Source organism: Macaca thibetana, chromosome 1, assembly GCF_024542745.1.
Source record: "Macaca thibetana thibetana isolate TM-01 chromosome 1, ASM2454274v1, whole genome shotgun sequence".
Classification (NCBI taxonomy): Eukaryota; Metazoa; Chordata; class Mammalia; order Primates; family Cercopithecidae; genus Macaca; species Macaca thibetana.
In genome coordinates, this window is record NC_065578.1 from 5,785,563 (window position 1) to 5,813,016 (window position 27,454).

The 27,454-nt window shown below is 44.7% G+C and overlaps 2 protein-coding genes across 4 annotated transcripts in view; both read right to left on the reverse strand.

Moving 5' to 3' along the window:
• PLEKHG5 (pleckstrin homology and RhoGEF domain containing G5) overlaps positions 1-27,454 on the reverse strand; it is a 614,078-nt gene that overhangs the window by 216,600 nt on the left and 370,024 nt on the right. The gene's annotated exons all lie outside the window — the stretch shown is intronic.
• Positions 1-27,454, reverse strand: part of DNAJC11 (DnaJ heat shock protein family (Hsp40) member C11) — a 708,487-nt gene that overhangs the window by 49,413 nt on the left and 631,620 nt on the right. Inside the window, exons 2-3 of one of the 3 annotated variants that reach the window (XM_050787294.1) lie at positions 23,451-23,544; positions 2,190-2,319 (exon numbers count right to left, since the gene is read on the reverse strand). In XM_050787294.1, the coding sequence (XP_050643251.1) occupies positions 2,190-2,319; positions 23,451-23,522 (202 nt within the window). In that variant the 5' untranslated portion in view covers positions 23,523-23,544. Of the gene's footprint in view, positions 1-2,189; positions 2,320-23,450; positions 23,565-27,454 lie in introns of those variants that run through there. The other 2 variants (XM_050787292.1, XM_050787305.1) reach the window with 2 other exon arrangements.

Below are 27,454 nucleotides of genomic sequence, written 5' to 3' on the forward strand. Positions count from 1 at the left end.
GGTGAGCTGAGATCCGGCCACTGTACTCCAGCCTGGGCGACAGAGCGAGACTTCGTCTCAAAAAAAAAAAAAAAAAAAAAAAATAATAATAATAATAATTTGGTAAATTTCTGCCATGGTGTATAAAAGTACACTGACTTGAAAGAGTGGGTTTCCAGTTTCTAAAGAAGCTTGCTATAAAAGTAGAAACAGGTTTGGATACTAGAAAAAGCTGATTTGTTACTTACTCTATAGAGTTCTATTAACTCCAAAGACAGGCTACATTTCTTTTGTGCACCTCTCCTCTTTATTTGTAAATAATTTTAAAAGACAAAAACACCTCTTACCATTTTGTTGGCCACATCACCCAAAGTACATCAGAAAAGAATTTCTCGGTTAAGGGTGAGAGCTGTTCACATGATATTCCAACTGAACTCAAATGTCAGCAAGGCCAATGGTCATTCTCTTCCCCTCTACTTCACCAATTTCTGCCAAGACCTTTGGGTCTCTTCTCCCTTGAGAGTTCCCACATATTTGTAGGCCTAATTTAAAAACTATATAAATGATCCTATGCATAATCAAATCTAATGGGAAAGGAAGAAATGCTGGCCCCTGGAAAACACAGGAGCCAAACCTGTGTTCCTCTCCAGCATGTAATAAGGAATTATTCATTCACGATTTCACCTGAGTCTCCCTTTAGGCTAAACAGGAGGCCAGGTCTGCTGCTGTGGCATTTTCACTAGCACTGGTAGGGTCTTTCTGTTAACTCTTCCCCAGGTCTCCAACACAATACAAGCAAACTATGTGGCTCATTTAGACAACAGTAAAATTAATGCACCCATTTAGATAACAGAATACAATAAAAAGAACAGGCTACTCGTCACAATTGCCATGCAAGTGATCTGAATAGAGTTAAATTTGGTAATGACACCACACTGATTACACATTTATCACACACTGCAGCCTGATTTTCATTGGCCATTAAAATCTAACTTTTTGGAAAAACTCTAACGTGAAATACACTACAAGCTTAACATTATGTATACAGTGAGATGACTTTATGATTTTATAAAGAAACACAGTATCTAATTTCTGGTCTAAGGAGCCAATCACCAAATGGTTCTGGAACAAATAACTTACTGTACTTGATGCATATAACAGTGATTTAACATTTTTTTAAATTTAAATTTTAAAAATGGTGGTAAAATATACATATAAAATTTACTGCTTTAACCATTTTAAAGTATACAATCAATAGCATTAAGTACATTTACAATGTTGTATAACCATCATCACTCTCTTATTTCCAGAACTTTTTGCCATCCCAAACAGAAGCTCTGTATCCAGTAGTGACTTTAATATTTTATAAACGAATATATCACAGAATCTTCTTTCTGACATACGTAAGACGTAAGTATAAAAATGTGAATCGCGGCCGGGCGCGGTGGCTCAAGCCTGTAATACCAGCACTTTGGGAGGCCGAGACGGGCGGATCACGAGGTCAGGAGATCGAGACCATCCTGGCTAACACGGTGAAACCCCGTCTCTACTAAAAAATACAAAAAACTAGCCGGGCGCGGTGGCAGGCGCCTGTAGTCCCAACTACTCGGGAGGCTGAGGCAGGAGAATGGCGTGAACCCGGGAGGCGGAGCTTGCAGTGAGCTGAGATCCGGCCACTGCACTCCAGCCTGGGCGGTAGAGCGAGACTCCGTCTCAAAAAAAAAAAAAAAAAAAAAAAAAAAAATGTGAATCGCTTGATTCTATTTCCTATAACATCGTTTTCGTTCCTTTATTAGAACTGATAACTGAATGCTTCAGAACCAATAAAATCACTTTTGGATGAAAAAATGTCCTTGTATCTTCTAACAAAAAAAGAGAACAAAGAAATCTTCCCTGTGACGATCAGCCTTTACCTATAAGAGTTCCCTTTAGAAGAAACCTGGTAAACGATTTAAAACTTGAGTATTCCCCTGCAATTGAGACTGTCTATTACTGCACCCGGCCTCTCATTTTCTACTTACTGGACACGTATCGATCTCCAAAGCAAAATACTACTCTTTCAAAGGACCCTGTCAGTAAAAAGTAGCAAACTAACCACCTCTTCTATTTACCTCTAAGGACTCTCTTTTTCTATCCTCTATAAATCACATCTCCTAAAAATCGAATAACCGCTACCAGGATGTTTCTACAAAGTCCAGCCCTCCACTGACCTTCATAAGCCTGGTGAACAAGGTTAAACAGTCGCTCCGCCTGTGACTTGAGCTCTGGGTCTCTGTGCTTGTCTGGATGGTAGAGCATACACAGCCTCCGGTAGGCAGCTTTCAGCTCTTCAGAAGAGGCCTAAAGAAAGAAAAATTCAATTAGAGAACAATCAATGCTACTTAAACATTATCATTATCAGAATCAGCCTTGAAATGGGAACCCATCAGCCACGTCCCAATGTGTTTGCTCTCGACATGCAGGATGTAATGAAGTTAGGTTTATTACCTCAACAAAGCTTCTTTTTGTCAGTTAATAAAGCGATCAATTACATACATCAATAGTGACTGGGTTTTGCTGGGAAGTGCTGCTATCTGATGAATGAACATTTGTGTCTCTGGAATGGCTCATTGTGCTCTGAGCTGAAACCAAAATGTCAGAGACCTGCTAACTCTTTAACTTATTTGAAGTAAATCATGCCAAGGCACTCTCAACAGAATAGGTTCAGGAAAAGAAAAGCTATATACCATTAGACAGAAATGACATCAATTTAATGACATAACGAACATGAATCCTTGAAATTCAAAGACAAACTTGTAGGGCCCACATGCACTCGAATGCAACCTCTAATTCCAGAAGGCAGCACATTCAGAGGCAGAAATGCTTCCCTAACCTGTAGTAACCAACCCTCCCCAAAACCGCCAGACCTCCCTAAAAACCAAAAGGCATCAACTCTCCAATCCTCCTACGCAGCACGGACATCTGAAGGGGCGGCACAAGGCAGACGGGCTCTGGTGTGCTTTAACCACAGTGGGGGGCGGGTGCCAACAGGCAAACCTGCATTCACTGTGGCCGGCCTCACAGCCACCAAGAGGGTCTCTAGATGGGACCCCTCCGAGGCCCTGGGACACTGAGCGGGCTGTGTGGCTGGCCCCTCAGGTCTGCTTTTGGGAAGTGTTATGTTTGATTCTAGAGGCTATTTTGGCCTATGAGGGGTGGTACTGGATGGGCAGCTCTACCCTTTGGTATATCAGTTAAAGAACACTTGATTTGGGGACATATCCCCACCATTTTGACAACTGAAGCACATTTCTGGGTCACTGACAATATGCTAGAGAGGCTCCCAAAATCTGCCAACTGAACAGAAGAACAGGTCCAGGTCCCAGGAGGGGATGTGAGGCCTGACAGTGCTCCGGGATGAGGGCCTGGAACACAAATCCTCAAAGAAAGAGGTCACAGAGACATAGTCCTGGGACCATAATTACCAAAAAAAAAAAAAAAAAAAAAAAAAAAAGATGACTCTGTATTCTCTGTTACTTCCACAATTTTTCAATATCTTTCAGTCCCAGGACTAATGAACTTCTTCACCAGAAAAAAAAAGTGCAATTTTACTGTATTTTAGTATTAATTTTTGGCCCGGAATCGAAATATTTTCTACAGGATTAAGTTATTCAGATGCTAGAAAGCCAGGGCATTTGTGCGAGTTTACCAGGGGTTCTAAACAAGGAATTCTGAAGGACTCCAAGAGAAAGACAGTAAATGTGATTGGAAAGACATGTGGAGGACATCGGCCCATCCCATGTGCCTGAGGGGGCAGCAGTGCTGGGGCCCGGGTTCTGCTCCTCAGCCCTAGACCAGGCTCAGGCCGGCTTTGTCTGAGGAGTAGGTGATGGCGTGGGTGACCTCCAGGAACCTTCTGGCTCTGACTTTACTGGATTCTGCTATCCAGAAAAAAAAACAAGGCCAGACGCAGTGGTTCACACGTGTAGACCTAGCACTTCGGGAGGCGGAGGTGGGCAGATTGCTTGAGCCCACAAGTTCAAGACTAGACTGGGCAACATGGCGAAACCCCACATCTACCAAAAATACAAACATTAGCTGGGCATGGAGGTGCTTGCCTGTGGTCCTACCTGGAAGGCTGAGGTAGGAGGATCACCTGAGCCTGTGGAGGCTGAGGTTGCAGTGAGCTATAATTGCATCGCTGCACTCCAGCCTGGGTGACAGAGGGGGAAAAAAACTAGCTAGACCCGAGCCATTCAGCTTGCCCTTTACAGCAGGCCACAGAGAGCGTCCCGCTGGTTTGGAGAGAGGCAACTCTGCCGCGTGCCATTTTAAATCGGGAGCTCCTTGAGGGTTCCGTGAAGTGCTCTGTCAGAATAGGGTCAAGGATCTTGCTGAATGAGCAGCTCCTGGCCTCTGAGAATTGGTGAGACCCCACCCCACGGCAAATCTCTTTCTCCCATCTTCCCTTTGGTGCACTACCAAACAGGGGCTGCCTGTCTTCCAGCCATGCCCGTGTGGTTCGCTCTAGGGCAACACAACCTTCCATTCTGCTGGCTGAGAATGCAGGTGTGGCAGTCAAACGGCCCATGTCTGGATGCAGGATCTGTCACTTCCAAGCTTTGTGACCATGACAAGTGAGATTTCTGGCCTTTAGTCTTCTCCTCCATAAAAGATGACAACCCTTGCAGGGACGGTGTGAGAATGAAACCAGACAGTGACTATGAAGTTCTTCACACAGTGCCCAACACACAGCAAAAACTGAGGAATTTTAGCTCCTTTAAGTTCCTTTCCGTTTCCGCATCTGCAGACTGTGGACAATAGTGCCTCTTTCTGAGGCTTTGTGAGGCATAATTGAGATAATACAAGCACGAGTGCCTAACAATGTCCAGCTCATGCTAGGACCATAACCACTTTTATTATTACCATCATCACAATTCAGCTGTGGTATTTTTTTGGCAACAGGAGAACTGAAACTGGAACAATTCGGAGGGCACCGCCCTGGTGCATGGATAACGGAAACAGTCATTCAGGAAGGAGTCCTGCTTGTGAAAATTCATTGTGCCGTATACTCAGGAGATGACCACTTTTCTGTACGTATATTCTATTTCTATAAAAATACAAGGCCCTCTAGAAGAGGTGGGCCTCCGTATTTCCATCTCTGCATTTTCTCCTTCTTCTTCTTCTTGCTCTAGTGTTTTGTTTTCCTCCCAACTTTAAATGCATTTCTTGCTACACTTATCAATACACCACCTGCACCAACCCTGGTGTTTCAAACATAAATCATGGGAAAATAATCTTTTCCAGGTAGGTTTACTTATGTGATGATGTAAAAGGGGCTTGTTTTTTTTTCCCACACGGCCATTACAAATTATTTTCTTTTTTTTTTTTTTTTGAGATGGAGTTTCACTCTGCCACCCAGGCTAGAGTGCCATGGTGTGATCTCGGCTCACTGCAGTCTCCGCCTCCTGGCTTCAAGTAATTCTCCTGCCTCAGCCTCCCAAGTAGCTGGAACTACAGGCGCCCATCACCATGCCCAGTTAATTGTTTGTATTTTTAATAGAGACGGGATTTCATTGTGTTGGCCAGGCTGGTGTTGAACTCCTGACCTCAGGTGATCCGCCCACCTCGGCCTCCCAAAGTGCTGGGATTACAGGCGTGAGTCACTGCGCCCAGTCACAAATTTTTTTCTTTCTGCAAATTTTAATTGTCCTTTCCTGTATCTCATAAAAGTTACAAGTACTGTATTAGACAGATTTGACTGACTCCCAGTTAGACTGCTATTTCCTGGTTATTAAAATTAAACTAGATGAGAAGAGAGCAGAATATCTACTCTGCAGGACATTCTTTAATCTTATTAATAAATGGCTTAATATGCTATTGATTAAGTAATGGAAATAAGATGCTTCATTTTTAATAAATATCACACTCAATAAAAGGTTAGATTGGTCCTTTCATCATAACTGAATAGCTAAGGTCACTGGTTCGATATTTCATAAATGAGAACCTCTTTCACTACCACAGAAATACTGTTATCATTTCAAAACGCAATGAGATATCATTAAGAATGATACCTAAAGATACATTCTTATCCTAAAATTCTCTAATAAAATTAAGAAATGTATCATACTTTAAGTCTATAAACTTTCGTCATCCCAATCACCTGGTTATATTTTCTGGATAGACTATATGTTAGGCCCCAAATTAAGTCTCAATAGACTTTAAAGACTGACACCATACAAAATATCTTCTCCTACCACAAGAGGATGAAGTCAGAAATCAGTAACGGGGCTGGGTGCAATGGCTCACACCAGTACAGTAATCCCAGCACTTTGGTATGCCAAGGTGGGAGGATCACTTGAGGCCAGGAGTTCAAGACCAGCTTGGGCAACATAGCAAGATCCTGTCTCCACAAAAAAAATTTAAAAAATTATCCAGGTGTGGCCCAGGTGTGGTGGCTCACACCTGTAATCCCAGCATTTTGGGAGGCCGAGGCGAGTGGATCACAAGGTCAGGAGATCAAAGCCAGCCTGACCAACACGGTAAAACCCCGTCTCTACTAAAAATACCAAAATTCACTGGGTGTGGTGGTGAGTGCCTGTAATCCCAGCTACTTGGGAGGCTGAGGCCAGAGAATCGCTTGAACCTGGGAGGCAGAGGTTGCAGTGAGCCAAGATTGCGCCACTGCACTCTAGCCTGGGCGACAGAGCGAGACTCCATCTAAAAAAAAAAAAAATTTATCCAGGTGTACTTCCAGCTCCTCAGGAGGCTAAGGCAAAATAAGCTAAAACATGTCTGGATAGTATGTCTGTACCACGACTGTATTTGGTTAGGATAGGCTAGATCAGTGGTTCTCAAAAAGTGTGGTCTGGGGCACCCCAGGAATCTCTGAGACCCTTCAGGGATCCACAAAGTCAAAACTATTTTTCTAATAACACAAAGCTGTTATTTGCCTTTTTCACTCTCATCCTTTCTTGAGTGTACAGTGGAATCCTGAGGTTACAGGACGTGTGATGATATTGGGAACAAACGTGAGCCTAAAAGAGGCAGTCCTTCAAGATGGATCCTGAGATATCTAAATTTAAAATAGAGTCAGGTGGCCTTTTGCTGACTATGGGTCGCACAGAGTTTTCCAAAATCCACATCTTTTTATCTTTGGAGCTCACCCACCTCAATCAATCAGAGCTCATCCGCCCAGCCAATCAGGGCTCACCTGTATCAATCGTTCAGCACTAAGCAAGTTTCAATCCTTCATTTACATAAATGGACCTGATTGGGAACCCAGGCAGGAACTTTGGCTATAAAACCCGAGTTTTCCTTTCGTTCTCTGGAACACACCTTTGTTTTATACTGGAGGCTGGGTTTCCCTGGTTTGCAAAGTATTCACTGGAGTAAAATCTCTTTTTTCCAAATTCCCTTTCAGAGAACTTTTAGTTATAACATCATTGTTCTGACGTTTAATGGAAAGTGTGTACATGTCTGTTTTCTAGAAATTTCTAAGGTTTGTATAAATACAAAAGTTTAATTAAATACAGGGTATAAATACAAGAGTTTTTGAGATTAACTCAATTAGTTCTCAGTTCCTTGACTGTGCCCACTATCGTTGGTTGTACCTGCTGTGATGTCTGTGTATCTGTAACCTCATTATTGTCCAATATGGTCATTTCAAATCCTTAAAACGCTTTCCTTGTGCTTCTATTGAAATACATTTGTATTTGTGTCTTGTTTTACAACAATATTTTAGCAATTACTCAGTTTTAATTTCTAACTAAGTATCAATAGCTATAATTCACATAAACAAAAGCTCTTTGGGATCCTCAATAATTTAAGAATGTAAAGGAATCCTAACACCAAAAAGCTTGGCAACTGCTGGGCTAGATGATACTGCAGTAACAAACAATCCAAAAATTTCAATGGTTTATTTCTCTTTCACTTTACATGTCCATCTGAGGTCAGCTAGTACGGTTTGGCAATGTCTTCAGGTCCCAGGTTGACAGGTCCCAGGACGACACAGCAGTCATCTGTGCCAATCACCAAGGCAGAGGGGAGAGCAGGCTCCCTGGCTCACACTGGCATTTAAATGCTTGGGTCTAGAAGTGACACACCTCACTTCCACTGACATCACTGCCTAGAACTAGTCCCACGGTCTTGCTCAACCACAAGGACAGTAGCAAGTGCAGTCCTCCCATGTGCTGGGCAAGCAAAACCACGTTGGGTGAACCGTACTTATACCTACCATGATGATGATATTGAATTGGATATTGGATACTTCGAAGACTGAAGAGAGCATGCAAATAACTCAGTAATACCTCATATTTATACTTACTTTGGGAATACTAAAGCCACCAGGTTTTTTGTTGCTTTAGCCTGTATTTTCAAACTCAAACTTCCAGGCGATGTATCTGTATTACTAAATTTCACCAACCAAGGCTCCATAAACTATATTCTACTGGATTTTGGGAAGTTTGCCTGATTACCACTATTGAAGATTCATTATTGTCCATATGTTCCACAATAATCTGATGGAAAGAAACTGCATCAGCTCATAAAAACCTGCAGTTTTTCTTTGTGTTTTTTTTTTTTTTAATGATAGTTGGTGCTTATACACTTTAAAAGAAAAAGCAGATTTCAGAGCTAATTAACACCAAGACAACATGGGTGCTTTGTGCTGAGTAAGATCTGTTCTATGGAGAGAAAGGGTGTCACATATTATTTGGTGTCATTTAGTAGATACTGATTATACTAAGAAACCAAGCCACTTACTTATCAGGCATTAAAAAGCAACCACGTAACTGGACTTGATAAAAAAAAATTCCCTATTTCATTTTGTAAAGGTTCCAACCATATAGCCTGAAGCTTTACACAATATAGTCCCTCTCATTCCCAGCTCCACCATATTCTGATGGTATTTTTCTGGCTCAACCCCACCTCCTTTCATTTTCATTTACATGTAGAATATCAGTGGAAAGTCTGGAAATATGGGATTCATCCTCAAACAGAAATAAACCCCAAGGATGTATTTGGAATTATCCTACAACATCGAGCACTGTGTAGACTGGAGTAACTCATTCTGTCTGACTGATCTCCACAGGAACGTTGCAAGTAGAAAAGATTTAACGTGAGACTAACCTGTATCTACTGTAAAAATGCAGCTCCATTTAATTGACAAAAAAAAAAACAACCAAAAAAACCACCACCACCAAACCCCATACAAAAATATGTCTGATCCATCTGAAACTTATTTTCTTTTACAAATATCATTAGTGGTGGTAGTGCAAAAGACGATCAAGTAACCTTTTCCCACCGCAATAAGAAACATAAGAGGAAGATAATCAATATCTGCCAGATGAATGAAGGACAAGCCCAGCAAGGGAAAAGCCGTCGTTTCAGCTTCTGGCATGCTATTCAGTGCTGGACTGAGTCTCCATAGGCCTTGACTTACTCTGGAGCCTGAGCATAAAGGCATATGTTTGAATTTGCTCTCTTCCTCTTGTGCCTGCGGTAGATTTACCAAATTAACCACAAATAAATTCCTTCCAATAATAAGTTCCTCTAGAATAATTTGATGGCGAAAATTGCAGTATGTTCCTCAAGAATACTGGTAGACAAGCTGAGTATGTCGTTAACAAATACTTATCACTTCCATGAGTAAGTTTACTGAATGTCAACTGGCTTCAGAAACCACTGGGGCACAAAAGAAATACAATAAAGTCCGTAGCTCAAAGAAATTACACATAGATTCCTGTCTATTTCCTATTCCCCACCCCCCAAAAAACTCCATGTAAACATTGATTTACCTAAACAATATAAAACAGGAATGCTAACATTAATGATGCAGAAGTAAGGTCACAGGAGTCAGAATGCAAAGAAAACTTCACGGAGGTGGTGAGAACCCCAGTGAGAACACAAAGGTGGACTCTGATTTGCTTTGGGTATCCAAGATGAGCTGCGGCATCTCAGGGGACAATAACACCTGAGGAAACAGGCCGGTGTTGGGTACTGAAACACAGAACACTGACCAAACCGGCAGAGGCATAAAGGGGCATAAGAAGGCAGGAAGTAGGTAAGAAACTAATTTGGACACCCATCTGTCTGCTCAATTTATTCAGCAAACATTTGCTAACTAGCATTATGTGCCTGGCACTGTGCAGGGGATATAATGGTGACTCAGGCAGCCACGGCCGCTGACCACACGGTGCTTCCTCTGTGGTGGAAGAGGGCAGAACATCACCACAAAGTAGCCAGAAAATACACAAAACATCTAATTTATACAGGGCTTTAAAAATGGAGCCAAGGAGTTTGACCCTGACCCAAGAAATAAGAGGAAGTCATACAAGGTTTCTGGGTAGAGAAATAATGTGACCAGTATTATTTGTTAAGATTAATTTGGTACAGCTTGACTGAAACAAACAAACGAAAAACAAATCCAGAGAGATCTAAAGGAAACAGCAGCAGAAGTTCAAGGCTGAGGTTCTGTGACCAGCAGCCTGGAAGCTGAAACAGAAACGACAGATCAGAGTCTGCTGAAGTTCTAGAGGATTCATGGATCTAAGGGACAGTTATTGAATGTGAAATGGAGAAGAATCAACGAGCATTCCAGGGTTTTGGCTCGAACATGGATTAGGGAGAAATCGGGAGGTAGTCAGGCTTGGGGCAGAGGTGAATTTGAACACCTAGGTGGCGTGATGTCCAGAAGGCAGATAGAGAGGCAGGGTTGAAGCAAGAGACTTAAAGAGCTGGCTGGGCGCCGGGGCTCCGTCTGTAATCCCAGCATTTTGGGAGGCTGAGGCGAGCGGATCACCTGAGGTTGGGAGTTCCAGACCAGCCTGACCAACATGGAGAAACCCTGTCTCTGGTAAAAATACGAAAAAAACAGCCAGGCATGGTGGCGCATGCTACTCAGGAGGCTGAGGCAGGAGAATCGCTTGAACCCAGGAGGCGGAGGCTGCGGTGAGCCAAGATTGCACCATTGCACTCCAGCCTGGGCAACAAGAGCGAAACTCAATCTCAAAAAAAAAAAAAAAAAAATCCAAGGAGGTGAGGACTGAACCTGGACAAAGAGCTATGTAAGGACAGGGAACGTGCAACTGGCAAGGTGAAAAAGGACCGAAAAGCATCACAGAGCTTTAAAGACTTGTCAATAGTGTCACAAATGCATTTATACAGATTTACAGCTAACAAAAAAATTCCACTATTTCCTCACTTAATACTTTTTTTTTTTAGACGGAGTCTCACTCTGTTGCCCAGGCTGGGGTGCAGTGGCACAATCCCGGCTCACCGCAAGCTCCGCCTCCCGGGTTCACGTCATTCTCCTGACTCAGCCTCCCACGTAGCTGGGACTACAGGCGCCCAGTACCAAGCCCGGATAATTTTTTTGTATTTTTAGTAGAGACGGGGTTTCACCGTGTTAGCCAGGATGGTCTCAATCTCCTGACCTCGTGATCTGCCCGCCTCGGCCTCCCAAAGTGCTGGGATTACAGGCGTGACCCACCACGCCCGGCCAATACTTTAATACTCAAAATGCCTTGAAGTTGGTATCAGATTCCCATTTTACAGATAAAAATCCCAAGGACTGAAAAGATCAAGTGACTTGTTGAAGATGGAGGAGGAGTTTATGTGGTTATGGACCTCTAACCTGAAAGATGGTTAGAAGTTAATAATGTGTAGCCTAACTCAAACCAAACTTCAGTTCATGAAAGTGAAAGGCAACATAGAGAGAGGGAAGAGGCATTTACAATATATACATACCAGATCAAGGATCAACCAAATTATATACTAACTAGTAAGAGCCTTCCTTATTAATGGCTATGCTCATGACACTAAGAGAAATACACGGCATTCATGTTACAGGCATATGTCCACTGCTATGTCAAGCATTTCCATGCACTCCCACTTCATTCCCACAAAAGCTCTACGACAGTAAAACTGTCTGGATTTTATGCATGAACGGGCTCAGATAGGTTAGGTAATTTGCCCCTACAAAACCTGCTAAAAACTCAAACTTGGATTGACTCCTGCGGCTGTGCTATCTTCACAATGACCCCTTTTGAAGCTCCACCACTGTCCCTGGACATTCAGATCACCACCAATGAATGCTCCTTGATGTTTAAACATGCAAGGGGTGGGCTAGGTGATTTCAGCTGTCCTTCACTTAAAACCGCTGAATTGCCCGGGCGTGGCGGCTCACGCCTGTAATCCCAGCACTTTGGGAGGCCGAGGCGGTCGGATCACGAGGCCAGGAGATCGAGACCATCCTAGCTAACACGGTGAAACCCCTGTCTCTACTAAAAATACAAAAAAATTAGCCGGGCGTGGTGGCGGGCGCCTGTAGTCCCAGCTACTCAGGAGGCTGAGGCGGGAGAATGGTGGGAACCTGGGAGGTGGAGCTTGCTGTGAGCTGAGATCGTGCCGCTGCACTCCAGCCTGGGTGACAGAGCGAGACTCCAACTCAAAAAAAAAAAAAAAAAAAAAACAAACCCTGAATTCTATCACATCTTTGCTGAGGACAGAGGTCAGCTTGACCTACACTGATTTTGGAAGTTTGGCTCCTACAGCCATTTTAAGTTTCACTTTGGAAAGAGCTTAGCAGATAAATAATCAAATCACAAATGAGTCAGAAAAGCTGAACAGAGAGACTGATAAAATAATTCTAAAAAGTTTCTACAAATAGGAGTAATTTTTGAAACTTAAGTGAGTTCTACTTAACCCAGAGTTAAGGAAAAAATTTACAAAACTCACAGAACACAATACTTACAAGATGGCAATATAAATTTGAAAAAAACGATTAACACAATTAGTAACAACAGAATTCCAAATACAAACAAAAAACAAACAAACAAACAAAAAAAACAAAGGCAGGAAGCACATCACCTGCTGCAAGGTGTATGGGGCAGAGGAGGAATCAAGTCCTGCAGCACACACCTTGGCTACAATCACAGAATTCAAGAACACATGGGCCAAAGGAGCAAACATCCTGACTCCCCATCAGAGGTCATTCCAAGGGCTTAGGAAATCTTTTGCTACCATGGTACAACTGCGTTTTCATTACTCTTCCTGATCATGTTCATATATTTATTTGTTGCCCTTGAGACGAATAGAAAATAAAAAGGCCCCAGTCTCTAGAAACAAGCTCCAGAGTTGGACCAAAATTGATGGCTCAGATCCTATCTTAACAGTAAGAAATTGGCTTATTTCTCCCTAAAAGCCTGACCTTATACCTTCTCTCGTCCGTGTTCATCTGTTATACCCTGCCTACTCATGCAGACTTCTTGTGGTTGATTTCTATTGGCTTGGCATTTTACTGAAGAATTTTCTGGCTCCTGTCAACTAGGAGGGTACGCTGTACACTCAAAACATGCAGAAGTGGTTCCAACAGTCCATGAGCCAAACCGGAATCCAGCTGTCAGATTTTCATCTCAAAGGAGGTTCTACTCCAAGCTGCAAGCTCCTTCCACCGAGTGCAACCTGTACCAGGCGTGTGCCATTAACAGTGGTAATAAAGCAGCAATGTTCTCAGTTGTCTTCTTTTTAAGAAATGTGTGTCTCCTTTAAAAAATATATGCTATTTTATTTATTTATCTGTTGTCTTACATCCTTTCTTAAACAAGGTAAGGTGTAAATAAGTAAAATTAAAATGAAAGGTTAATAAAAAGCAGACCCAAATTCTACAGCCAAGTAAAGCATGTTGCTCTCGTGTCCCCTGTTTTCCATTATTTTATTACTAAATTCACAGCGAATACAAAAGTTTTCCATTGAATTCTCTTTAAGAAAGAAAATAAAAGAGGTGTTTTGGTAGATAATGCAAAATTAGAGCATTAACATTTCAAGAAGCAATTGTTTGAAATGCCCAAAGCAGAAAATAAGTGGCTTATAGGCCATTAAGGAAACACACTGTAAAATGTAACCTCATGTTTGCCAATCACATTATGAGATGACATTGGAAGTGGTGGGGCGTCCTCAACAGCTCCCTCCCTGCGCACAGGCAGCTTCTCTAAACTCCACGTCCCCAGCACCCTCTTGAGCCCACTCCTGCTCCCAGCTCTGCCTCCTCTCTGCTTGGCTCAGGAAAGCTCCCTATCCCCATGTCAACTTTCCAGGAAGCACAAGTTCAGAGAGATCACTGTCTTTTAAAGAGAACAAACTCAGTGTTTTGAAAATAAAGTAAAAAAAGCTTCAGGAATTTCTTTTCTTTTCTTTTTTTTGAGACACGGTTTTGCTCTTGTTGCCCAAGATGGAGTGAAGTGGCACAACTTCGGCTCACCACAGCCTCTGCCTCCGGGTTCAAGTGAATCTCCTGCCTCAGCCTCCTGAGTAGCTGAGATTACAGGCGTTTGCCACCACACCTGGCTAATTTTTGTATTTTTAGTAGAGATGGGGTTTCTCCATGTTGGATAGGCTGGTCTCAAACTCCTGACCTCAGGTGATCTGCCCGCCTCAGCCTCCCAAAGTGCTGGGATTACAGGTGTGAGCCACTGCGCCCAGTCTCTCTTTTTTTTTTGATAGTCTTGCTCTGTCGCCCAGGCTGGAGTACAGTGGCACAATCTTGGCTCACTGCAACCTCCGCTTCCTGGGTTCGATCAATTCTCCTGTCTCAGCCTCCCGAGTAACTGGGATTACAGGTGAGCACCACCACGCCCAGCTAATTTTTTTTTTTTTTTGTATTTTTAGTGGAGAGGGGGTTTCGCCATGTTGACCAGGCTAGTCTCAAACTCCTGACCTCAGGTGATCCGCCCACCTCCGCCTCCCAAAGTGCTGGGATTACAGGCATGAGTCACCATGGTCAGCCTCAGAAATTTCATAAACTAATGCTTAGCATACATTCTAGCACTATAATTTTTAGTAATATTACAAGTGGACAGCAAAGTTCATCCTTAGCTAGGATGAAGCATACCAAGGCTTTTTACGAACATGTATGTCTTTTACATTTTAAATGTTATTTATTTATTATTATTATTATTATTTTTTACATGGATTCTCACTCTGTCACCCAGGCTGGAGTGCAGTGGTGTGATCTTGGTTTACTGCCAACTCCGTCTCCCAGGTTCAAGCAATTCTCCTGCTTCAGCCTCCCGAGTAGCTAGGATTACAGACGCCCGTCACCACACCTGGCTAATTTTTGTATTTTTAGTAGAGATGGGGTTTCACCACGTTGCCCAGGCTGGTCTCGAACTCCTGACCTTGTGATCGCCCACCTCGGCCTCCCAAAGTGCTGAGATTACAGGCATGAGCCACCATGCTTGGCCTTTTATTTATTATTTTTATAGACAGAGTCTTGCTTTTTATAGACAGTTTTGCTCTCTTGCCCAGCCTACAGCGTGGTGGTGTGACTGTAGCTCACTGCAGCCTCAGACTTCTGGGTTCAAGCAATCCTCCTGTAACCAAGTACTCCCATTATTCTTTTTTTTGAGACGGAGTCTCATTCTGTTGCTCAGGCTGGAACACAGTGGCGTGATCTCTGCTCACTGCAACCTCCACTTCCCAGCAGAGATTCTCCTGCCTCAGCCTCCTGAGTAACTGGGATTACAGGCGCCTGCCATCAAGTCCGGCTAAGTTTTGCATTTTTAGTAGAGATGGGGTTTCACCATGCTGGCCAGGCGGGTCTTGAACTCCTGACCTCAAGTGATCTGCCGGCCTCGGTCTCCCAAAGTGCTGGGATTACAGGTCTCCCAAAGTGCTGGGATTACAGGCGTGAGCCACCATGCCCGGCCCCATGTTTCTAAGAGATAGTTTAATTATTTTCTCCTCTCCCCCTTTCCCCTGTACCCTGTTTCCTACTTAGCCCTTTAGAAATGCAAATATAGGCCCAGCGCGGTGGCTCATGCCTGTAATCCCAGCACTTTGGGAGGCCGAGGCGGGCGGATCACAAGGTCAGGAGATCGAGACCACGGTGAAACCCCGTCTCTACTAAAAATACAAAAAATTAGCCAGGCGCGGTTGCGGGCGCCTGTAGGTCCAGCTACTGGGGAGGCTGAGGCAGGAGAATGGCGGGAACCCGGGAGGCGGAGCTTGCAGTGAGCCGAGATCGCGCCACTGCCCTCCAGCCAGGGGGACAGAGCAAGACTCCGTCTCAAAAAAAAAAAAAAAAAAAAAAAAAAAAAAAAAAAAAAAAAAAAAAAGAAAGAAATGCAAATATAACCTTTCCCCTCCCCCTCACCAGACATCCTCTATGGGGCAAGTTCATCTATGTGCTCCAAGACAGATCTCTTGACGGTGGATCTGCAGACCAAATCATGTCCCCATGGCCACTGTTACTTATTTCTGCCCAGGAAGGTGCCAACTCAACTGCCAGGTAGATAAAGTGCCCAGACAGCAAGAGGACCCCGCCCTTGCTCATTTTCTCCTATACCTTATAAAAGTGCCCGCTTTCTGCTCCACAAGTGGTACAGCAGGACATTGTGCCCCTTGCCCAAGCTGGCTTCGGAGTAAATTCACTGGCTTTGTATGCAGTCTCAATCTTGTTAACTGGACTCTGCATGCAGTGAACAACTGATCCGCTTTTCGGTTGCACTCCCACCTTAGGCTAGACTACAGGTTACAGTGCACGCCACCATGCCTGGCTAGTTAAAAAAATTTTTTTTTGGCTGGGCATGGTGGCTTATGCCTGTAATCCCAGCACTCTGGGAGGCCGAGGTGGGCAGATCACAAGGTCAGGAGATCGAGACCATGCTGGCTAACACGGTGAAACCCCGTCTCTACTAAAAATACAAAATAAAAAATTCGCCAGGTATGGTAGTGGGCGCCTATAGTCCCAGCTACTCGGGAGGCTGAGGCAGGAGAATGGCATGAACCCAGGCGGCAGAGCTTGCAATGAGCCAAGACTGCGCCACTGTGCTCCAGCCTGGGCAACACAGCAAGACTCCGTCTCGAAAAAATATTTTTTAAATTAACAACGGGGTCTCGCTATGTTATGTCACCCAGGCTGATCTCAAACTCCTGGCCTCAAGCTATCCTCCTGCCTTAGCCTACTAAGGTGCTGGAATTACAGGTGTGAGCCACCCCCCAATCCTTATGTCTTTTTTAAAAATAAGTAAAACTTCAAACTTATCAAAATTCAAGAAATAACAACAATAAGTATTAACTAAACAACTACTTATGCCAGGCACTTTATAGACATCCTCAGCACCTAGCAATACACATACCACACAGGTCATCCTGGCCTACAGTAAGTGCATAAGACATTATTACCTGTTACCTACATTTCAACATTAAAGAAACTGATGGCCAGGCACGGTGGCTCACGCCTGTCATCGCAGCACTTTGGGAGGCTGAGGCGTGTGGATCATGTGGTCAGGAGTTTGAGACCAGTCTGGCCAACATAGTGAAACCCTACCTCTACTAAAAAAACAAAAAATTAGCTGGGTGTGGTGATGTGTGCCTGTAATCCCAGCTACTCGGGAGGCTGAGGCAGGAGAACTGTGTGAATCCAGGAGGTAGAGGTTGCAGTGAGCCGAGATCGCGCCATTGCACTCCAGCTTGGGTGGCAGTGTGAGACTCCATCTCAAAAAGACAGAAATTGAGAAGCAGAAAGGTTAAATTACTAGCCTTGAAGCACAAAACTTCCAGAGGAGTAAAATGGGATTTGAATACTGGACTCTGGCTGCAAAGCCCTACCTGGTGGCCTCCCTCTATCCCATTGTTAACTAAGAAGTACTGGTGCCTCCATTCTGCAGGCAAGTAGAGGCTGAGGTTAAATGACTTGTTGAAAGTCACACAAGAGGCAGGCAGCATGGGCTGAAATTTTTGCTCCTCAGCCTCTTGGCTTACAGAACATGCTACGGAATGCGGACATCTGGATAAGTTGTTTTTGGACAACTGAGGCTTAACTCTATGTGCCCAAGGCAAACATTTAACTGGAGTCATTATAAATATCAAACTTTAACGTAATGTAGTAGATGGAAAATGAAGGAATTGACCTTTTCAGAGCCATCTTTATTTCTCTTATTGAGACAAAATTAACTGCCCATCATGAGGTTTGATAAGAAAGCAATGAATGCGTAAACACATACCAGCCTCACCGCTTTAGGGATTTGAGTGGCTCAAACTGGCACAGCTGAGCCTTTTACACGTCAATTTCTGCAGATGGCTGAGTCAGCGGTCCTGATAGGAGGGTCTACTGCCTCCTTCTTTGTGGGTGACTTTGACCCTAGGACAATCTTGAGAGTGACCAGGGGACCTTCCTCTACTTTTCTAGCCCTTTCTCTCAGTCTGCAATTCAAACTCAACAGGTGGGCCTTACTCTGTGGCTGTAACTTGCAGCCAAAGAAACCCAGACAACCCAAAATTGTGAAAATAATGATCTACCCTGTACCAGAGAAGGAAAGAAAATGCAGGGGCTTGGGGTAAACTTTTTACTGGCAGGTGATACTTTTGTACTTCTAGTTTCATGGCTGTTCTGGAAGGATGAAGATGCCAGAACACTGACCTCCATAATGGACTGCAAGAAAAACCTTTTTTATTTATTAACAACTTCAGTTTTTACTTAACTGTGTTTTTCCAAAAGTGTTTAAAACTTGAAAAGAAGGGTGGCTCCTTAAGGTTAAAACAAATTGGGACCAGAGATCTTCAAACAGGTTATAAACACTGCAAAAATGAAATTCTTTCAAAGACACTGACAAAGAACTGTAGCCATTTGTCTTGGGAATAAATTAGGTTTGAAATGTGTCAACTAAGTTCCTAATTAAAGGATCAGGTAAATTTAACTCTGATTTATAGTTAAGGAATCCTTTCTCCAAATACATTTTGCAAAAATCATCCTGGAAATCTCAGAGAAGTTAGATTTTAGGCACCAGATGATGCATCTAACACTAAACCAGAAAACCAGTCTGGTTTTGGTGCGCCCAGGTAATGATAAATTACTCGCTCCTCTCAATGTGAGGCAGGCAGGACAGATGATGGTCCTGCTCTGTAAACAGGAAATCTAGAAGGAGAATCATTAAAGATCATCGGGTCTTGTAATAGGAGTATGGGGGGTCCTGTCCAGCTGCCTGCTTCACTCTCTCCAACAGCAGCAACAGTGGGATCTCCAATCTTTAATACCAGGTACTGACAGATAATTTTTCCACAGACTAGTGGGAGTGGAATGAAACTGTTCCACCTGGGATCATCAGGCATTACATTCTTCTACGGAGCACTTAACCTAGATCCCTTGCATGTGCAGTTCCCAATAGGGTTTGTGCTCCTATGAGAACCTAATGCCACCACCAATCTGACAGGCAGAGCTCAGGCGGTAACGCTTGCCCGCCGGATGCTAACCGCTTGCTTGCCCACCACTCACCTCCTGCTGTACGGCCCAGTTCCTAACAAGTCACAGACCAGTACTGGTCCATGGCCAGGGGGTTGAGGATCCCTGCTCTAGAATATAAATTTAAAGGGATATTTTAAAGTTTAAAAACCTGGAGAGGGAGATTCTTCAGCTGATTTTTGACATTTCTATATTAATCCAATTATATACCTCTATTATGCTTATAATTTTAAAGTAGGATTCCCTGGTTTTGTCTGGAGTTGTTTCCATTTGAGATTTCTAAAGAAAAGTCTCTGAACTCTACTGAACATTAAGAGTTTTGAAGACACTCTTTTGAAGGTACTCTGAAGTGGGAAGAGGGCCTTGCCTCTCACAGCTATACTTAAATGGCAACTACTCTAGAACTGACAGCAAACAGACAAACAGGTATTAAGATATTCTTCCAACCACACATGTAAGAATTAAGATTACCCTGACTTTTTTCCAGCTAAATCACGTTATTTCAACTTCACATTTGATTTCACACAATAAATTCCAGTAAATATCAAGTCCAGACATTACATTCAGAGCTTCTAGTGGAATCCCAGGACAGAAAACCAGCACATCACACCTGAGTATGACATTTAACACCAAGTTTGCTGACAAAGACAACAGAAAGTGTCTTCTGCAAAGGGGCATGTTTCATATGGATGTAACCTATAGTCATATAGCCATAAATATGGAAAGTGCCTTCACTCACTGGGAGAAGTAAAACAAAATTTTTTAAAGAGATATTTCTTGGCTGGGTGCAGTGGCTCATGCCTGTAATCCCAGCACTTTGGGCGGCTGAGATGGGCGGACTGCTTGAGCTCAGGAGTTTGAGACCACCCGCGGCAACACAGTGAGACCCTGTCTCTACAAAAATTACAAAAATCAGCCGGGTGTGATGGTGTGTGCCTGTAATACCAACCACTCTGGTGACTGAGGTAGGAGGATCACCTGAGCTGGGGAACGTGGAGGCTGCTGTGAACCATGACTATGCCACTGCACTCCAGCCTGGGTAAAGTCTAAATATATATATATAATATATACATATATTTTATATAAATATATATATTTACTTATATAAAAATATATACACACACATATATACGTATATATACACACACACACATATATATGTATATATACTTCATCCTTAAGTCTAATAACAGCGACAGGCCTAGCCAGGCATGGTGGTTCATGCCTGTAATTCCAGCACATTGGGAGGCAGAGATGGGAGGATGGCTTGAGCTCAGGACACCAACCTGGGCAACAAAGAGAGACCGTGTCTCTACAAAAGATACAAAAATTAGCTGGGCATAGTGGCATGTGCCTGTGGTCCTAGCTACTAGCAAGGCTGAGGTGGGAGCACCTGAGCCCGGGGAAGTCAAGCTTGCAGTGCACCATGATCCACCTCTGCACTTCAGCCTGGGCAACAGAGCGAGACCCTGTCTCTAAACAAACAAATAAACAAAAAACCAAACAAATAAAATTTCTTTGGCTCCCATCCGTAAGTCCAAAAACAATGACAGGCCCTACAATTTCAGCAGTTTCAAGGTACACCTTTGACAAAATGTTTACCTAGGACTCCGGCTAAAACTATTATTCTAGACCTGCTTGATCATCTGCAGCTACCTAAGGTTCAGTACGCCTGATAAATGGCTGCTCAATTACTGACAACCCAGACTAAGTATGCATGATTTCAGAAAGGCTGGCTTCATTTATTGCTTGACTTCTAAAAACTGGAAAAAAAGAATAACTAGCCAGACATCTTCATTTAAAGGGAAAGAAACTGAAGGCTAAAGAAGTGATTAGCCCATTAAAACCTAGATGACAGGTTGATGGGTGCAGCAAACCACCATGGCACATGTGTACCTATGTAACAAACCTGCACGTTCTGCATATGTATCCCAGAACTTAAAGTATAATTAAAAAAAAAAAACAAAAACAGAAAGAAAAGAAAAAAAAGAAGTGATTAGCCCAAAGTGTTGATTAATGAGAACAAGAACCCCCAGGTGCCCTATGGCAGCCTAACAAAATCTGCAATTTCCAAAGATATTTCACTGGACATTCTCATAGTATAGTGGCCCATACATTTGAGGGATTCTTACACGTGGTGCTCAGTGTCAAGCCTCTGAGTCCAAGCTAAGCCATCATATACCCTATGACCTGCAGGTATATATCCAGATGGCCTGAAGCAACTGAAGAGCCACAAAAGAAGTGAAAACAGTCAGGTCCAGCCTTAACTGAAGACATTCCACCATGGTGATTTGTTCCTGCCCCACCCTAACTGATCAATTGGCCTTACGACAATACGGGCTCCCCGCCCTTTTGATAATGTACTTTGTGATATTCCTCCGCCCTCAAGAGAGTACTCTAATATTCTCCTCACCCTTGAGAATGTGCTTTGTAAGATCCACCCCGTCCACAAAAAACTCCTCCTAACTCCACCGCCTATCCTAAACCTATAAGAACTAATGATAATCCCACCACACTTTGCTGACTCTCTTTTTGGACTCAGCCCACCTGCACCCAGGTGATTAAAAAGCTTTATTGCTCACACAAAGCCTGTTTGGTGGTCTCCTCACACGGATGCACGTGACACTCAAGGATACAGTACTAGAACTAGCAGCTTTGTAATCCAAGGACTGGTAAGGTAAAGTGACAGAATAGCAGGGAGCTCACAAGCTGGGCTCCAGAGTCAGACTGCCTGGGTTGAGTTCAGGCTCTTGCATTTTCTAGTAGTGTGACTTTAGACACACTACTTAATCTCTCTATGCCTTGGTTTCCTCAGGTGTAAATCAAGGGCTATCATAATACCTACCTTAAGGACTATCCTCAGAATTAAATGAGATAACAGTACAAAATTCATTCAGCATAGCGGTCCCACACAAGGTAAGTTAGTATTATTTTATTTTTTTTTGACACGGAGTCTCGCTGTGTCTCCCAGACTGGAGTGCAGTGGCGAGATCTCGGCTCACTGCAAGCTCCACCTCCCGGGTTCACGCCATTCCCCTGCCTCAGCCTCCCGCGTAGCTGGGACTACAGGCGCCCGCCACCACGCCCGGCTAATTTTTTGTATTTTTAGTAGAGACATGGTTTCACCGTGTTACCAGGATGGTCTCGATCTCTTGACCTCGTGATCCACCCGCCTCAGCCTCCCAAAGTGCTGGGATTACAGGCGTGAGCCACCACTCCCGGCCAAGTTAGTATTATTAATATCACATAGACCAATATTTACTGACGACACACACTGAACCCGCTTTGATTAGCATAGCCGAACTTGGCTAGCTTTCATTACCACTGGAAAACCTGAGAGATGGAATTAGGAATTCTCTGGCAGGGCTGAAAAATCCGGACCTACCAGCTTAGAGAAACCGATTTACCTTATGACCTGACCCCCGAAGCCTTCTCGTCCTTCAAATCTATCTCACCTCCAGACTAGTCATGAAGAAAGGAGGTGTAGTGGGGCCCTACTACTGCCAGACTATGTGAGACTCTCTTGTGTTCTCTTTTATTCGTTGAGAAGACTGGGTACAAGTGCTTGGTGTGAATGTTAAAAGTGTTGTTAGGGCACCACTTCTTTTCTGGCCTAGAGCTTCTTCCTAATCTGCAGCCTCCCAGCCGAGGGTCTGTATCCCGGAGGCTCTGCCTTCAATTTCAGGAAAGCGGGTCCAGGGGAATGAAAGAGGGCACGAGACGCGTGCCTCTGAGGCTGGACCCACTTCAGAGGCAGGGAGTTCCCACGAAAGACTCGGGGAACGGATAAAGCCGTAAGGACGTTTCCCTAGTGGCCTTGACCTTGGTGGGTGAGACTCAGTTTGCCATCCTGCTGGCGGCGGGCGATGACACAGCCCCTCAGCCAGGACGGGTATGTGGGCTGAGCGCGGGACGAGATCTCAGAGGACTGCGAACCCCACCCCGGTACCCTCCTCGGGGACCCTGTTTCCTCTTGTGGGTTCGGAGACCTCTGGCCCTGCCCGGACACAGTGCACGCGACGCACTGGCCTCCAAGAGCTGGGGGGGAGGCCGGACCCGGCACACCCGGTGGGAGAATCTGGGCAGTGGGGACGGCTCCGTCGGCCGGCTGGCGCGCACGTCGCCGGGGTCACGCGGCCTCCCCGCCGGACCCGAGCCTCCCGTGGCGGGGGTGGGCGGCCGCCGCCAGCCTGGCCCTTCCGAACGACCGGGCTCGGCCTCAGCCCCCAGAGCGTCCAGCCGCTGGCCTCACCTCCCTGCGCACGTTCAGCAACGAGTAATAGTCTTCATTGTCCAGCTCCTCCTCGCTCAAGGCCGTCGCCATCTTCGCAACCTTTCACCCCGCCAAACCGGCAAGGCCGTCCTCAAGAGGGGCCAGTGATCCGCGGCAGGGACAGCGCGGGCCAGCCCGGCTGCGCCACAGCGGCCCCTGGCGGCCCGGAGCCGTCCGCGCCCGGCAGGAGTGCGCCTGCGCTTTGCGCCCTCGCGCGGCATAGGGCGGGACGCGGCGCCGAGGCAGCCTTGGCTGGGTGACCACGCGGATCTCTTCTCGTGCTCCCAATGGACGCGTGGCACGCAGCGTGGCTGGGTCCTCGGGGGCCTGAGATCCAGCCACCAGGACTCCCTAGACTAGAAAGACAAACTTTGCTTTTTGTTTGTTTGTTTGTTTTTTGAGACGGAGTCTCACTGTTTCGCCCAGGCTGGAATGCAGTAGCGCGATCTCGGCTCACTGAAACCTCCACCTCCCGGGTTCAAGCGATTCTCCTGCCTCAGCCTCCCGAGTAGCTGCGACTGCAGGCGCCCACCACCGCGCCCGCTTAATTTTTTTTGTATTTTTGGTAGAGACAGGGTTTCACCATGTTGGCCAGGCTGGTCTTGGACTCCTGACCTCAGGTGATCCTCCCAAAGTGCTGGAATTACAGGAATGAGCCACCGCGTCCTGCCTAGAAAGGGAAACTTTGAAGTCAGCTCTAGGAGGTTGTCATCCTCTGGGAGACAAACCCCGGTGACACCACCTGTTACCCCATTGCCCCCAAACTCCTGGAAGAAGCGCAAGGTGCCCCCAGTGCAGGGCGCATCCGGATCCCAAATATCCCCAAAATGAGATTTGTTCCTACCTCCATTGTCTTTTCTCTTGGGCATCCAGCAGCCTTCCTGCCCAGAACAGGCCTCCTCGTTTTAGTTATTTGTTATTGCTCTAATTTAGGAGCACCTGGCCATCTTTTCTGCTGCTTAAATGACGAGGCAATACCCATTTGGTTCCTGATATAATTGTCTCTGGCAGGCATGTGTACCTGCAGTCCCTACCCCGGAGCCATTCTCCTGTAAATTTCTCCCTCATAATTTATCGGTGGAGTCTAATTGATTTCAACCTGGTGCCTGCTGTTTGGTGCATTATTAAAGATGTCTTGGTTACAATAATCTAAATAATTTAAACGTCTTTGAAATTATGCCATTGTCAAGGAAAGGTGGACAGCAGCCCACTCTTGCCACCTGTTTGGTTCCCGCTGACCTGCGCCAAGTCTCAGAAACCTTTGTTGTTCCTTTACTAACCACCAGTCCAGAGCCATCCCCATTGCCCTTCATAAGCAGGTCTCCTGGGAAGCCCCGAACACCTGTCTGTGGATTTGAGAGGCTGATTTCTTTCTCTTTCTAATTTTTGGCCAGATGTGCACCATCTGGGCCTGTGTCTCATCCCTTCCAAGTTGCCCAGCCCTCTTAGGATCTTTTGGCATGAGACACTTAGGTGTGCTGAGACAGATTGTTCGGGTGGGTTGAGTCAGCCTGAAACAAACTGTCAGCCCAGGTTGTAAATTAAGGGCTATTTCTTTAGTTGTGTGAAGCTTCCCCACAGCAGCTTCCATGGTCCATCAGCTCTTTCACCAATGTTTGGGCTTTTCCTTTTTCTCCTTTGCAGAGAAAAGAGCTGTAGTTAGGGCCAAACTGCATGCTGACATTTGACAGTCTTTAAGAATTTCTTTGGTTTTTTTGAGACGGAGTCTCCCTCTGTCACCCAGGCTGGAGTGCAATAGCGCGATCTCGGCTCACTGAAACCTCCACCTTCCGGGTTCAAGTGATTCTCCTGCCTCAGCCTCCCAAGCAGCTGGGACTACAGGCATGCGCCATCACACCAAGCTAATTTTTGTATTTTTAGTAGAGACGGAGTTTCACCATATTGGCCAGGCTGGTCTTGAACTCCTGACCTCGTGATCCACCTGCCCCGGCCTCCCAAAGTGCTGGGATTACAGGCGTGAGCCACCGCGCCCGGCCAAGAATTTCATACAGAGAGACTGGGGGGAAAAACGACAATGTTGAGACATTCCTTTTTTCCTTAGGTTTGTAGACATTAATTGGGCCATAATGCTCACTTGGGTAGAGAAGTTCTTTGCCATCCCTCCTCTGCTTTGGAAAACACAGCCTCTAGGAATTATATAAATGGAACATAACATATGTTTCACTACGCCCAGGTCTGTGTTTCTATGATTGAGAATGACCTGGTTTTTATCACCACTCAAACAAGATAAATAGTGACTCAGGAATGCTCTGTGACTGTCCTCTCTTGGGCCCACGAGATTTTGTGTTATGGTTACTTGGAAAGTGGTGGTGATAAATAGAAAGCTAACTTAGATGCACCACAGGCTTGAGGAATGTTTCTATTTCTGAGGCTGGCTCTCTCGTTTCTCTCCTCCAAAACCCTAATCTTCAACGGGCAAAATAATGGAAACCAGGGGCAGTACAAATTTATAAGTTAAAGATGCACATCCAACAAACTACTCACGCCAGAGCAACTGACAAAACCCAGCCGCTTTAACTCATGCCTTGTGCTTTGTTTTCTTTTTCTTTTCTCTTTCTTTCTTTTCTTTTTCTTTTTTTTTTTTCTTTTTTGAGACGGGGTCTCACTCTGTCACCCAGGCTGCAGTGCAGTGGCACAATCGTGGCTCACTGCAGCCTCCACCTCTCCAAGGTTAGGTGATTCTCCCACCTCAGCCTCCAGAGTAGTTAGGACTATAGGTGCCCACCACCATACCTGGTTAAGCTTTGTATTTTTTGTAGAGACAGGGTCTTGTTGTGTAGCCCAGGCTGGTCTGGAACTCCTGTGTCAAGTGATCCACCCGCCTCAGCTTCTCGAAGTGCTGAGATGACAGGTGTGAACCACCGTTCCTGGCCTTTTGTTTTCTTTTTGTTGGGTGAAACTACAGAACAATCTGTAACATAGCCGTAAAGCAAAACTTAATAGGTAACATTTAAATATAAACTTATATATTTATGTAACTACATATACATGGGCATATGTATTTTATATTTATGCAAATATTATATGTAATATACACATTTATGCAACTGCTAACAAATCCTCTCATCTTTATTTTATTTATTCTTTTGAGACAGAGTCTCACTTTGTTGCCCAGGCTGGATTGCAGTGGCATGATCTCGGCTCACGGCAACCCCCGCCTCCTAGGTGCAAGTGATTCTCATACCTCAACCTTCTTACTAGCTGGGATTACAGGCATGTGCCACCACGCCCAGCTAATTTTTGTATTTTTAGTAAAATACAAAATTTTTTTGTATTTTTTTTGCCATGTTGGACAGGCTTGTCTTGAACTCCTGACCTCAAGTGATCTGATCACCTTGGCCACCCAAAGTGCTGGGATTACAGGCGTGAGCCACTGCGCCTGGCCATTTTTTTTTTTTTTTTTTTAAGATGGAGTCTCACTCTGTCTCACAAGCTGGAGTGCAGTAGCACAGTCTTCGCTCACTGCAACCTCAGCTTCCTGGGTTCAAGCGATTCTCCTGCCTCTGCCTCCCAAGTAGCTGGGATTACAGGTGCCTGCCACCATGCCCAGCTAATTTTTGTATTTTTAGTAGAGATGGGGGTTTCGCCATGTTAGCCAGGCTGGTCTCGAACTCCTGACCTCAGGTGATCTGCCTGCCTCGGCCTCCCAAAGTGCTGGGATTACAGGCGTGAGCTACCTTACCTGGCCCCATCTTTAAATAATAAACATAAGAATATTTAAATAGTGAACATAAGAATGTCATAATAAACATATCTTAATAAACATAAGAATATGTAAATAGTAAACAGAAGAATATTTACCTCCACCATGATTCATATTCAGAATGACCCCAAAACATTTTGACTTCCAGCACAGCTACTCTGTGTAACCACTCAGGAAGGTTTCTCTGTTAATAACTCAATCCAGTGCTGTGGCCCCCCCTCTAGTACTGGAGGTAGAGTTGCCAGATTAAATACACTAT